Source organism: Dama dama, chromosome 15, assembly GCF_033118175.1.
Source record: "Dama dama isolate Ldn47 chromosome 15, ASM3311817v1, whole genome shotgun sequence".
Lineage (NCBI taxonomy): Eukaryota > Metazoa > Chordata > Mammalia > Artiodactyla > Cervidae > Dama > Dama dama.
The window spans coordinates 88010401-88024120 of NC_083695.1; the positions used below are offsets into that span (position 1 = coordinate 88010401).

At 46.6% G+C, this 13720-nt stretch overlaps 1 protein-coding gene across 1 annotated transcript; it reads left to right on the forward strand.

Moving 5' to 3' along the window:
- Positions 1–7399: 7399 nt before the first annotated feature.
- Positions 7400–13349, forward strand: LOC133069907 (spermadhesin-1-like). The gene is made up of 5 exons (XM_061161350.1): positions 7400–7445; positions 9752–9781; positions 10880–11015; positions 12946–13133; positions 13327–13349. The coding sequence occupies exons 1-5, from the start codon at positions 7400–7402 to the stop codon at positions 13347–13349; spliced, it is 423 nt and encodes a 140-aa protein (XP_061017333.1).
- Positions 13350–13720: the final 371 nt, after the last annotated feature.

Consider the following 13720-nt stretch of genomic DNA (forward strand, 5'->3'; position numbering starts at 1 on the left):
TATCCCTTCTCCAGTGGATCTTTCTACCCCAGAATTTAACTGGGGTCTCCTTCATTGCAGGCAGAAACCTACAAAGGTCTGTTAAAATTCAAAAAAAAGAAACAGTTCATTTTTTAAAGGGCCAAATTTTAATAGACACTTCAACAGAAAGAGAAGTATACAAAATGGCAATAAATATGTAAAGATGCACCACATCATGTGTCACCAGAGGATGGCAAATTAAGACGCCAGTGAGATACAGCTTCAGATGACCACATCTGGAATCCTGACAGCACTGTATGCTGATGAGGATATAAAGCAGTGGGAACCCCCATACACTGCTGGTCAGGATGAAAAATGGAAAAGCCATTTAGGAATGAGAGAGTCAATTCCTAGGCAGGTTGATAAGAAGTCCAGGGTCCCCAAGGAGAAGAAAGTGGTCTGGGGCTCTCAAGGAGGAGGAAAGGACGAACTTTTTTTTTCTTCTCTACATTCCTCAGTCTTAGTCATATAAAGTGTTTTTGTTTTTTTTTTCTTTAAGCCCAAAACTGATGATTACACAACAAACAATTCAGTTTAAACTCTGTACTAGGGATTATATAACAACAATGTATAATTATCGGAGAAGGCAATGGCAACCCACTCCAGTGTTCTTGCCTGGAAAATCCCATGGACGGAAGAGCCTGGTAGGCTGCAGTCCATGGGGTTGCGAAGAGTCGGACACAACTGAGTGACTTCACTTTCTCTTTTCACTTTCCTTCATTGGAGAAGGAAATGGCAGCCCACTCCAGTGTTCTTGCCTAGAGAATCCCAGGGACGGCAGAGTCTGGTGGGCTGCCGTCTATGGGGTCGCACAGAGTCGGACACAACTGAAGCGACTTAGCAGCAGCAGCAGCAGCAATGTCGAATCTGACACTGTTCATGGTAAGCTATCAGGAAGACAGTTTAGCAATTTCTTATAGAAATAAACATAGTCTTGGTATACACCCAGCAATCCTGCTTCTTGGTATTTATCCAAAGGAATTGAAAACTTATATTCACATGAAAACCCACACACAGCCATTATAAGCAGTTTTATTCACAATTGCCAAACCTCAAAAAGCAACCAAGAAGTCTGTTGGAAGGTTAATGGATAAGTAAACTGTGATACAATAGAATGATATTTTTTACTAGAAAGAAATGAACCAACAAATCATCAAAAGACATGTGAAAGAAACTTAAATACAAATTGCTAAATTAAAGATGCCAATCTGAAAAAGCTACATACTGCATGATTCCAACTATTTGACGTTGTAGAAAATGTCAAACTATGGAGACAGTAATAAGATCAGCCATTGCCCAGGGCTGGGAGGAGAGATGACTATATGGAGCACAGAGGATTTTTAGGGCACTGAAAATATTCTAGGTGATATTATAATGATGGGAACATGTTATTATACTTTTGTCCAAACCCATATAGTGAGTCACACTAACAGTGACCGCTACGCACACTGGGCGCTTTAGGCGGTTGTTAATGTTTCAATGCAGGTTCATCAACTAAAGCAAACACGGCACTCTGGGGAGGGGTGATGGGAACCGGGATGTGACCTACCAGAAATCTCTGTTCTTCCCTCTCTAAAACTGCTAAGGAAAGAGTCATAAGAAAAGAGGAGCACTCAAAAGGGGGGGATATATGTACACCTGTAGCTGATTCACTTTGTTATATAGCAGAAACCAACACAACATTGGAAATCAACTCCACTCCAATAATAATAATAAGAAGAAAACAGGAGCAATGATGCAAGCATCTTTCAAAATAATTACTATATTTATTCATCCACTCATTAATTCATTGATTCATTAAACATTTTTGCCTGGGGAAAAAAAATTGGAGATAGTGAGCAAACGTTTTCTTCTCTGAAGACTACAGTTCTAGACAGTTTAACAATGAAATATCAGTGCCTTCAATTACTTTTGTAGTCATCATTGTTTAGTCGCTAAGTCGTGTCCAACTCTTTTGAGACCCCATAGACTGTAGCCCACCAGACTCCTCTGTCCATGGAATTTCTCAGACAAGAATACTGGAGTGGGTTGACATTTCCTTCTCCAGGGGATCTCACTGATCCAGGTACCAAACCCGAGTCTCCTGCTTTGCAGGTGAATTCTTTAACACTGTGAAGCTCAGTAACTTTTAATTCATTCAAAATATCTTAGAGGAAGTGAAGATGTTACCCAACTCATTCTACAAATTTATAATAATCTGATATAGCTATAATCTGATATGAGTTATGGGCAAGGACAGACAGTAAAAGAAATTTTAGGCAATGTAATTTAAGAATACAGATGAAAACAAGATAAAATGAAATAGAACAGGATATAATTTTAGGAAATTGAATTGAGTATTGTTAAAAAATATTTTTTAAAATAAGAATTTATCTCAAAGATGCAAAGATAATTCAAAATCAGAAAATCTACTCATGTAATTTTTGAGTTTAACAGAATAAGCACTAAAGTCTATATTACTACTTCATGAATTCAGAAACAAATCCAGCAAAACTCAATAGTCATTAATAAATCTTATAGAAGGGAACAAGCTAAATGCCTTAAAGCATAAGTATAAAAAAATCTCCAGCAAACCTCTAATTTATGGTGACACTTCAGAAGTAATCCCATTAAAGTTAAGAGTAAGACAGAATGATTACCATCACATTTAATCAGCATTGTTTAGGAGACTCTAGTCATTTTAGCATTTTTCTCTGTAAGAAAAAGGGGTTAACATTGTAATAATTGGCAAAAAAGTAATAAAACTCATCTTATTTTCAGCAAATATGATACACAAATATGATTTCAGCAAATATGATACACAAATATGATAGAAAATTTTTTAAAAATCCTCTGAAGTTAAGTGATAGGAACTAATACTAAGATTAAGATTGCTGGATCAATGTGTGAAAAATAACAATGCTTCCAACTGTAATAACCGATTAGGTATATCAGGTTTCTATTTTTTTTTTTTTTTATTAGTTGGAGGCTAATTACTTCACATCATTTCAGTGGGTTTTGTCATATATTGATATGAATCAGCCATAGATTTACACGTATTCTCCATCCCGATCCCCCCTCCCACCTCCCTCTCCACCTGATTCCTCTGGGTCTTCCCAGTGCACCAGGCCCGAGCACTTGTCTCATGCATCCCACCTGGGCTGGTGATCTGTTTCACCATAGATAGTATACATGCTGTTCTTTTGAAATATCCCACCCTCACCTTCTCCCACAGAGTTCAAAAGTCTGTTCTGTACTTCTGTGTCTCTTTTTCTGTTTTGCATATAGGGTTATCGTTACCATCTTTCTAAATTCCATATATATGTGTTAGTATGCTGTAATGTTCTTTATCTTTCTGGCTTACTTCACTCTGTATAATGGGCTCCAGCTTCATCCATCTCATTAGGACTGATTCAAATGAATTCTTTTTAATGGCTGAGTAATATTCCACGGTGTATATGTACCACAGCTTCCTTATCCATTCATCTGCTGATGGGCATCTAGGTTGCTTCCATGTCCTGGCTCTTATAAACAGTGCTGCGATGAACATTGGGGTGCACGTGTCTCTTTCAGATCTGGTTTCCTCAGTGTGTATGCCCAGAAGTGGGATTGCTGGGTCCTATGGCAGTTCTATTTCCAGTTTTTTAAGAAATCTCCACACTGTTTTCCATAGTGGCTGTACTAGTTTGCATTCCCACCAACAGTGTAAGAGGGTTCCCTTTTCTCCACACCCTCACCAGCATTTATTGCTTGTAGACTTTTGGATAGCAGCCATCCTGACTGGCGTGTAATGGCACCTCATTGTGGTTTTGATTTGCATTTCTCTAATAATGAGTGATGTTGAGCATCTTGTGTTTGTTAGCCATCTGTATGTCTTCTTTGGAGAAATGTCTGTTTAGTTCTTTGGCCCATTTTTTGATTGGGTCATTTATTTTTCTGGAATTGAGCTTCAAGAGTTGCTTGTATATTTTTGAGATTAATCCTTTGTCTGTTTCTTCATTTGCTATTATTTTCTCCCAGTCTGAGGGCTGTCTTTTCACCTTACTTATAGTTTCCTTTGTAGTGCAAAAGCTTTTAAGTTTCATTAGGTCCCATTTGTTTAGTTTTGCTTTTATTTCCAATATTCTGGGAGGTGGGTCATAGAGGATCTTGCTGTGATTTATGTCGGAGAGTGTTTTGCCTATGTTCTCCTCTAGGAGTCTTATAGTTTCTGGTCTTACATTTAGATCTTTAATCCATTTTGAGTTTATTTTTGTGTATGGTGTTAGAAAGTGTTCTAGTTTCATTCTTTTACAAGTGGTTGACCAGTTTTCCCAGCACCACTTTTTGAAGAGGTTGTCTTTTTTCCATTGTATATCCTTGCCTCCTTTGTCAAAGATAAGGTGTCCATAGGTTCATGGATTTATCTCTGGGCTTTCTATTCTGTTCCATTGATCTATATTTCTGTCTTTGTGCCAGTACCATACTGTCTTGATGACTGTGGCTTTGTAGTAGAGTCTGAAGTCAGGCAGGTTGATTCCTCCAGTTCCATTGTATATCAGGTTTCTATGGAGAGAACTTCTAAATGATACTGAAAGACGTAAAAGAAAATGTGATGAAATAGAGAAACACAACTGTTACAGGTTCAAAAGCCTCAGATCATAAAAACGCTAATTCTGCCCAACAAATCTATTAATTTAATGCACTTTCAATCAAAATCAACTTTCCTAGAATTTGACAAGACAATCCAAAACTCACATAGAAGAATGAAAGTTCCAAAATAGGGCAATTTTGAAAAGGAACTGAAATCACACATACAAAGGGGAAATAGCAACTATCACCCATGAAGGATTACTATAAAGCTTTGGTAATTGACCTGTCATATAATTGACACAAGGGCTTCCCTGGTGGCTCAGTGATAAAGAATCCACCTGCAATATGGGAGTTGAGGGAGAAGCAGGTTCTATCCTTGGGTCGAGAAGATCCCCTGGAGGAGGGCATGGCAACCCACTCCAGTGTTCTTACCTGGAGAATCCCATTGACAGAGGAGCCTGGCAGGCTGCAGAATCAGACTTGACTGAAGCAACTTAGCACGCATGCACCCATTAATGGTGCAATGGGACACAACCAGACCAGTGGCAGAAGAACAGTTGGCTATCCATATAGAGCTCAGATTTATGGTCTGAGATATCTATCCATCCATATAGAATCAGACTTTGATTCCTGAGTGCCCCTGGAAATGGGACTCTGTTTTTCTTTTCCTCCCAAGCAGTCACAAACCTGCATGGATGCTGAGGGAGAGGACAGCAAACCTGACACGCAGGGAATGAAGGTGAGATGCTTGAACTGGAATGGAAGACAAGCAATTGCCTTCCTCCCACGGCTCCTGTGTTCCCGCCATCCAGGCATTTACAGCCACGGGGTGCTCCTTGTTCGATCCACAGATCATGGCCAGGGAGTATTCTAAACTTAGAGGACTGCCAGGGGTAACAGGGAACGATAAGGCAAGGGAGATTCTAGATGGAAGGAGAACTGTGAGGAATTATTGCATTTTATAGAAATAGCAACCAGGGAACTTAACCACTGGAGCAGAACCAGCACTGTTTTCTGAGAGCGAGACCCTGTCTAATCAGCCTCCTCCTCCATTCATCAGCCAGAAGAGCTTGAGTGACCAGATAGCTCAGGCAACTTCTCTGTGCTTTGCTTGAGGTAGAATATCCCTCCCACTGGGAACCCATTAGGGTTTCTGTAAAGAAAGATATGACTTAAAAAGAACAGGAAGTTTCTACCACCCATAAAGAAAAACGAGTAATGCAATAATAACAGAAAACTGGCCCAAAGATATGCACGAACAGGCATTTCTCAAAAGAACTGGGGTTGGACTAAAAACATTGGAAAGTGAAAGTAAAGTTGCTCAGTTATATCCAACTCTTTTGGATCCCATGGACTGTAACCTAAAAGGTTCCTTCATCCATGGAATTTTCCAGACAAGAGTACTGGAGTGGGTTGCCATTTCCTTCTCCATGGATCTTCCTGATCCAGGGATCAAACCCAGATCTCCCACACTGCAAGCAGACGCTTTTACCGTCTGAGCCACCAGGGAAGCTAAAAAAGAACCAAAAAAGTGGGGCAAGCGGTGGGTGTTCTTAGCAAACGAGGATGCATCTAGTGCTGATTTAGAACCCAAGACAAATTCCACACCCCTGCCAAGAAAACTGGAGGTGCTGGGGATTGAACCCAGGACCTCCCGCTTGCTAAGCACACACTCCACTGAGCTTACACCCCCTTTGAAGAAGTGGCCAAACCCACTGGCAGTTGGAGGAATGCACATTTTTAAAAAGATATTATTTTAAGCATTTCTAATCAGCATGGAATTTTGAAAGATTTCGTAAAATGCAGCTTTTAAGGTCAGGAAAATGGACATCGTGTTCTGCTGGTTGGCGTGTAATTGCTAACGCTCCCTGAAAGACAATTGGGCTGGTGTTCCTTTAAATGGTCGAATGACTTCCATTGTACAAACAGACTGTGTATTTTATTTATGCACTCAACGATGAATGGACATTTGGGTTTTTAACCACTCTCTCTCTTTATAAATAATGCAGCTATGAATATTCATGAATAATGTTCTGTGTGGCCATGCTTTCATTTCCTTGGATAAATAGGTAGTAGAAAGTTGACTTATATAGAAACTCTGGTCGAACGTGTTAGGAATCTGCTACATGTTTTCAACAAGGAGCTCTTCTGGATTCTCATAGCTGTAACACCTCACCATCAGAGCCATGTGGGTGTTGGTATAAATATAGAACAAATGCCAACATGTGCCTACCTATCTCCCTTGTGGACACACAACACAAGCTGACATGCACTCCGGCTCCTCCACCAGTTCTGACCCACACGTGGAGCAGAGGGGCGTTTACCTGCCTTGGCCCTGGGGGACAGAGGGCTCTCAAGACCAGGCAGCCAGGACATCAGACCACCTTTTGCTTCAGTCACTGTCACCCCGTGATGCGGGCAAGTGCCTTGGCCTCTCCGGGTCTCAGGTCCTCTCCTGTCCAAGGTGTTGTGAGGCTTATACAAGTCACTGGAGGTAAACGTGCTGAAGCTTAACCTCAGAGAGGAGGGCTCCCTAATAAGAACACGGCCGGTGCTCCGTGTCACCCATTATTCAGGACCACAGGAAGAGCAGAGGAAGAGAAGGAACTGGTCATTATTTCCCAGGGGAAAAGGACCTGGAAAGTGTGTGACAAAGACATGGAGGAAGCAGCAGGCACCTCCCTTCTCCTAGAGAACCCAGGGTTCCTGCAGCCCTGGCGAGGCTGGGCTCCAGGGGAGGAGGAGATCAGGTGTCAGCTGCTGTGTGTATATAGCCCCAGGCCTCCGGGGCCAGGTTCACTGCTGAGGCCCGGGCCAGGCTGTGAAGATGAAGCTGTCCAGCGCCATCCCTTGGGCCTTGCTGCTCAGCACAGGTAAAGCCTGGCCCCCAGCCCCCTGCCCCCAGCCCCCTGCCTCTCTGCTTCCTGTTCATCTAGAGAGTCTGTGCAGTTCGCTTGTTGCCACGGAAGAGGGTCTGCAAGCTGCCCTCCTCCAAAGAGATGCTGCCCTCAGCCTGGCCTGAAGGAGGAGGGTCCAGCAGGATGGCCAAGACCCAGGGCTGAGTATATAATGATTTTTAAACATTTTCTCGGCTGTCCGTCCTTGTTCTGGCATGCATTCCTTGGGCCCCCTCTGCCTTAACCAATGTCCCCTGGGATGCCCTGTACGACAGCCAGCCCTCAGCCCAGACCTGGAGGAGGTGAACCAGACGTGGTCAGCTTTGCAGGGGTCTTGGAAGTGTGATGGTGTGAGTGTTGTAGGTGGGACCCTGGCCGGACCTGATTGGAGGGTGGCATCCAAGGGGGAGCGGGGGCCCCTGGAGAAGCCCCTGGACAGGTGGGGTGCTCTGCCTCTGCCCGCGGGATGGAGACGTGGCAGCAACATGAGCTCAGGAATGACCAGCAGGAGCAGCAGCGCCCGGCAGGGCTGAGGACGTCCTGATTGGGGTGGGGGGTGGTCTTAGCCCTGCAGGGGGCTGGGCGCTGGGCCTGCACTGAACGTGGAGGGACCTGTGAGGATTCTCGGTGCTGGAGGGAAAGAAGGGGGCTGCCGTGCCTTCAGGGAAGCCTCTGTCTCCTTCCTCCTTGTTCTCTCTGTGGGTCTTACTCTGCCCACCCCCTTCTCTGTGCTTTTCTGCTCTAGCTCCTCTTTTCATCGACCCACACTCTCCTCCCCCACTCCCCTGCAGGCAACCTTGCTCATGACCCGGAGCCGAGTGGATGGAAGGACGGGCTTGTGCTGTCTCTGTGAGCACAGATCCCTCTCAGCGTTTATCCCAGCCTCCTGTGATCAGGACCTTCCCGTCCCCCTGGTCTGAGGCTGTGGGGGTGGGGAAGGGGAGCCCTGCTCCTGGGACACTTTGTGGGCAGCTTGTAGGTAGAAACAGTCCATCAGAGCCCTTCTTGCACCTGCTGTTTCTCAAGCACCATCAGTTCAAATCAACAGATCAGGATGGCATGTTTTGGGGTGATGTGTCCTGAACTCCCCCAAGGGGCTGCTGGTTCCCTGGCTTCAAAGCTGGGACCTCAGATTCTAGATCAGAGGAGGTCACTGTACGTGCGGATCCATGATGGGAAGATGTGTGATTCTGCCCTTGAGATCTGCTTTCAGAGAAACCTCGATTTGTATTTTCCAGAGCAGACGAGATGGACACTCCAGGGTGGGTAGGTTTCCTCTGTGGCCCCCAATCCTATGCCACTTCAGTACTCAGGACGGGCAGCTGGAGATGGACCCCAGTGTCCTGGTTGACATCTCTGGTCACATAGCTTCCAGAGCACTTGTTGATTTCAATTTACTAAGGAAAGCAGTGTCTATGGGGAAGGAAACGAAGGTGGTGGGAGCTTGACAGTGGCGGGGAGCGTAGTGGACAGCCTCTCTGGGCTGGACACTGAGCTGTCCTCTGGAACCAAGGAGGCTGTTACTATTAAATTTCCAGTTTACAGGTGCAGGGACTGAGGTTTGTGAGAATAAATATCTTGCCTAAAGCCATCCAGCTCTCACCCGAGCAGCACTGGGCCCTAGTCTGTTTCCTGAGCTGGGCTGTGCCCACTTATCACGCCCTGAGGATAAACCACAAGCCACAACAACAGAGGAAACAGTGATTGCTGTCAGGTCCCTGACTCAGTTCCCTGATACGGTGAAACTTTCTAAATTAAGAATGTTCATTTCTTCTCAGCTGAGATTTTTATTCCATGTATTCATACCAACAGCAAACTCATCATTGGTTTCATTGAAGAATTACAAGAAATACTCAAGTTATTTTTGAGTGCCCCTCTGTCCTGATTGGCCCGGGACTGAGAGGTTTCCTAGGAAATGGCAGGTTCAACCTGCCGAGCAGAAACTCCCAGGTTAACTGGAGAAGCCACTCAGCCTCCTGAGAGCTGACTTGTCTGACTGTGGCTCCAGAGCCAGAACATTCATTTTCACTGAGTGGAACCGAGAAACGAAGGGTCACAGCTGAACGAGCAAGTCTTGAAGGCGGAGTGCCAGACCTCCTTCCTGCTCTGTCCCTGCAGGGCCCGGCTCTCCCCGGGACGAGGGCGGACAAGTACTGTGCGCCCAGCACGACCCCCTAGAAGCACAGCCCCTCCCCACAGGATGTGCGCTGTGTGTGCTAATGCCCTGACACTCCAGTAACTTCCAGCTTTTCATCTGTTGTTCTCTTTTGATGTCTTTCCAGCCACAGTGGATTCATTAGACTGGCTCCCCCGTAAGTACAGTCTTAACCGTTGCCATTTTATGCTCCTCACGGGGAGAAGTGCTTTAGGGCTTCAGTTCAGATGCCTCTCCTGGAAACACCGGTGTCGGTTTACCTTTTGATTAAAGGAACTTGGCATTTCCGGAGCTGACCGTCAGCCTTGGTCTTAACAATCCCTAGGGTCCCACACCCTGACCTCCCATGACTCCCTTCCTGTTCCTTCTCCCCTCCCCTCCTCACCTCCACAACCCAGGAGCTTCCCCTGCCCTCCTGCCTGCACAACCTCAGGAGGCAGGAATGGGACCACCTCTCCACAGCGCAGGGGTCCCAGAACAGTGGAGCCACCTCCAATGGCTGGAGCCTGGAGGGCTGAGGGGCATCACCATGTCCAGTGTCAGATGTGAGAGCCTCCAGGCAGAGCGTGTGTCGGCATCAGGGGGGCGCCGGGCAAAGAGAAAGGTTTCCTCCTGATGTGGGGGCTGATGGATGACTGAGTGATTGATGATTGATTGAGCGACTGGTGATTGATCTATCGACGACTGATTGATTTTCCTAGTGATTTTCAGGTCCAGGTAAAACTTGAACTCATTTGATCAAAACACCAATGATGAAAGTGCTGTTTTATCTTCACTTGACAAACTGTGGGCTTCTCTGGTGGCTCAGCTGGTAAAGAATATGCCTGCAGTGTGGGAAACCTGGGTTGGTCCCTGGGTTGCAAAGATCCCCTGGAGAAGGGAACAGCTACCCACTCCAGTATTCTGGCCTGGAGAATTCCATGGACTGTATAGTCCATGGGGTCGCAGAGTCAGACATCACTGAGTGACTTTCACTTTCACCTGACAAACAATATTTTGTTGACAAGGTGTTACACTCATATTTTTCAAGGATCAAAACAAACTGTAGTAAAGGGTGTGGATCTCTTTAAAATTCTGAAAAGATTAAAACCTTGAAAACCACGTTTTCCTGGGTGCTCAGACTGGACAGCGGATGTCTGTTTGTGATTGGGGGGTGGGAGCCAGGACCACCTGCAGTGGGGTTGGGGAGGGGTGGCACAGAGCCCAGCAGCCTGGTGCACCTTCTGGGAGACTGGAATCCCTCCTTCTGTTGTAGGGAATACTAACTGTGGGAGAATCCTCAAAGAAGAGTCTGGAGTGATCGCCACCTATTACGGACCGGAAACTAACTGTGTCTGGACTATCCAGATGCCACAAGAGTACCAAGTTAGGGTGACTATCCAGAACCTCCAGTAAGTGCTGAGTGGAGTATTCTTTGCTGATGTTGTGGTTTTATGGGAAGGTGTCCCTCTTTGCCCCTTCCCTTTCCCCCTGCACCACCCAGCACACACATCCGGGCACATCCTGACTCCAGCTCACTCCTGCTGATGACCCTGCGTGGCCCCCTGACCTCTGCATAAAGTGGACCCTCCTTGCATGGCTTTCAGATCCCTCCAGGGGACCACTGATCTCCCCTCCCTTCTCACCTCTTCTCCCCCTGCCCCCTCTCTGAGCTGAGCCAGCACACTCTGAGCTGTGGACCCCCCAGACTGTCGGGCAGCTCTGAGCCTTTGCTCACACTGTCCCCTCTGCCTGGAAGGCACCTCCCACCTCTCCCAGACTCACCACCTGCTGCTTAGGGTCCTCATTTCCTAGTGCATGATTTCACTGGAGGAAGAACCTTTCCATCACACCTGAAACCCCTGCTCCGACTCTGTCCACAGCTGGGCGGATCTTTCTCGGATTTGTGCCCCATATATTACCTGCTTTGGGAAGATCCCCTGGAGAAGGGACTGTCATCCCATTCCAATATTCTTGCCTGGAGAATTCCACGGATAGAGGAGCCTGGTGGACCACAGTCCGTGGGGTCTCAAAGAGTTGGACATGACTGAGGGATGATGCACGCACCATTCCTACCCATGTCTGAGTTTGTGCCTACAAGAAAGGGAGTCTTATTTTTGGCAGTCAAGAAATATTTTTTAACTAGTGAGTGCGTGGATGAATGAAAGACTGAATGAACAACTAAAAGACAGAATGGATGAATAATCCTGCAACAGAAAGCACTGTCAATGTAGCAATAAGTTGTAGCATTTCTATAGTAGGTTACTCTTCACAGATATTAACACAGGAGCCGCATTTCCACCAACTGCAGACCAAGTGATATATAGTCCACAATGGTGGTTGAGACAGGTGATGTTATCTTGTGCCTGAGGGCCCTGTCCCTCCAGACCTTCTATGAGGTCAAGTCTCCCACTACTTGGAGGAGCTGCTTCGTGTGAGGAGGACAACCTGGAGATGCCTGCCGCACAGCAAGGCTCAGACCATCTACCCAAACCACACGCCAGGGCTAAAGGAGGCAGGCATTTCCTGCATCACCATTTCTGTTAGAGTCAGAGGGATAGATTATTCTAAAAGTTTTCATTATTGTCCCTTTGACCCTCTCCAAGGCCAGTCTTGGATATGACTGTCCTTGGGGCCAGGAAGGAATCATTCCATCCAAGAGCAAGGTAGTCTAGAGGAAGCTGAGTGTGTGTCCTGGTGAGATGTCCCTTCTGGGTCTCGTTTTAACCCAGAGAGGCTCCAACCTCCCTCCTGGGTGGGACACATGCTGGGGGCTGAGAGAGGAAGATAGGGTGGGGTCAGGTCTGATGGGCAGGAGGAGAAGATGGAGACCTCAGCAGGAGTGTGACAACCCGTGTGTGCACTTTGCTCACAGCAGGGAGAGCTGGATGCCCCTCTCGCCTCTGCAGATCCTGGAGGCCAAGCAGGGGTCCTGGGCCCCCTGTGCCAGGGGTGCAGAGGGTGAAGCAGAAGTGGAGTCACACACACCTGTCTGGGCCTCACCTGACTCCATTCTTGTTGCCCAAGGAAACGGTCCTCAGGGTTGACTGTACTGTTCCGTCCAGTGGCTCCTGATCCCAGAGTCCTGGGTGGGCTTCCCTGAGCCCCATCAGTGGGGCTGCCCAGGAGGCAAGGAGTCACCTGCAGCCCTGGTGTGGGGAGGGTCCTGGGTGACCACCACCCCCTCCTCCAGAAGGGTGAGTCTCCTTCCCCGAGGGCACCATCCTGGGATGTCTGGTGAGCAAAGCTCTGTGATTGTGTGGGGTCTGGACAGGGGACGCTGCCTGCTGGAGGGACTATGATTCCAAAGGCTGATGCCTGCCCTTCTCACTGCTCCAACAGCCTCAATTGTGATAAAGAGTCCCTGGAGATTATAGATGGGCTGCCAGGATCTTCTGTCTTAGGGAAGATTTGTGAAGGTTCACTCCTGGACTATAGATCTACTGCCAATATCATGACTGTCAAGTACATCAGAAAGCCTGACCACCCAACTTCTTCCTATGAAGTGTTATACTTTCAGGATCCACAAGGTAGGTAAAAGGAGGCAGGCACCTGCTAATAAGTCCTCCCTCTCTGTTCATGGTGCAGGGAAGTTGGGCGTGTGGTGTTTTTGTGACTATTGAAATAAACTCGATTGTCAGTAGATGAGCCAGAAGCAGTATGACCTAGTGAGCCTCTCCAAAAACATCTACCAATTCTATGACAGCATTTCTGTATCCCCAGATCTTGCAGTTGTGAAGATCTGACATGAAAATTCTTTTACAAGCTTTACTTTACATCTAGGCAAGATGATCATTTCCTCTCAAATATAAAATTTCCCTTCCTGATCATATTAAAATTCCTTAAGCATATATCACTTCAGTTCAGTCACTCAGTCGTGTCCGACTCTTTGCAACGCCATGGACTACAACCCAGCAGGCCTCCCTGTCCATCACCAATGCCCGTTTACTCAAACTCATGTCCATTGATTTGGTGATACCATCCAGCCATCCCATCTTCTGTTGTCCCTTTCTCCGCCCACCTTCAGTCTTTCCCAGCATCAGGGTCTTTTCAAAAGGGTCAGTTCCTCGAATCAGGTGGTCTATGTAGTGGAGTTTCAGCTTCAGCATCAGTCCTT

What these genes read in the sequence shown, in the direction of transcription:
- LOC133069907 (XM_061161350.1), top strand. Translation starts at nt 7,400, where the DNA reads ATGAAGCTGTCCAGCGCCATCCCTTGGGCCTTGCTGCTCAGCACAG. An exon ending in GTGACTATCCAGAACCTCCA is followed by an intron (nt 11,016 to 12,945) that starts GTAAGTGCTGAG and finishes CTGCTCCAACAG; the next exon opens with CCTCAATTGTGATAAAGAGT. An exon ending in ATACTTTCAGGATCCACAAG is followed by an intron (nt 13,134 to 13,326) that starts GTAGGTAAAAGG and finishes CTGTATCCCCAG; the next exon opens with ATCTTGCAGTTGTGAAGATC.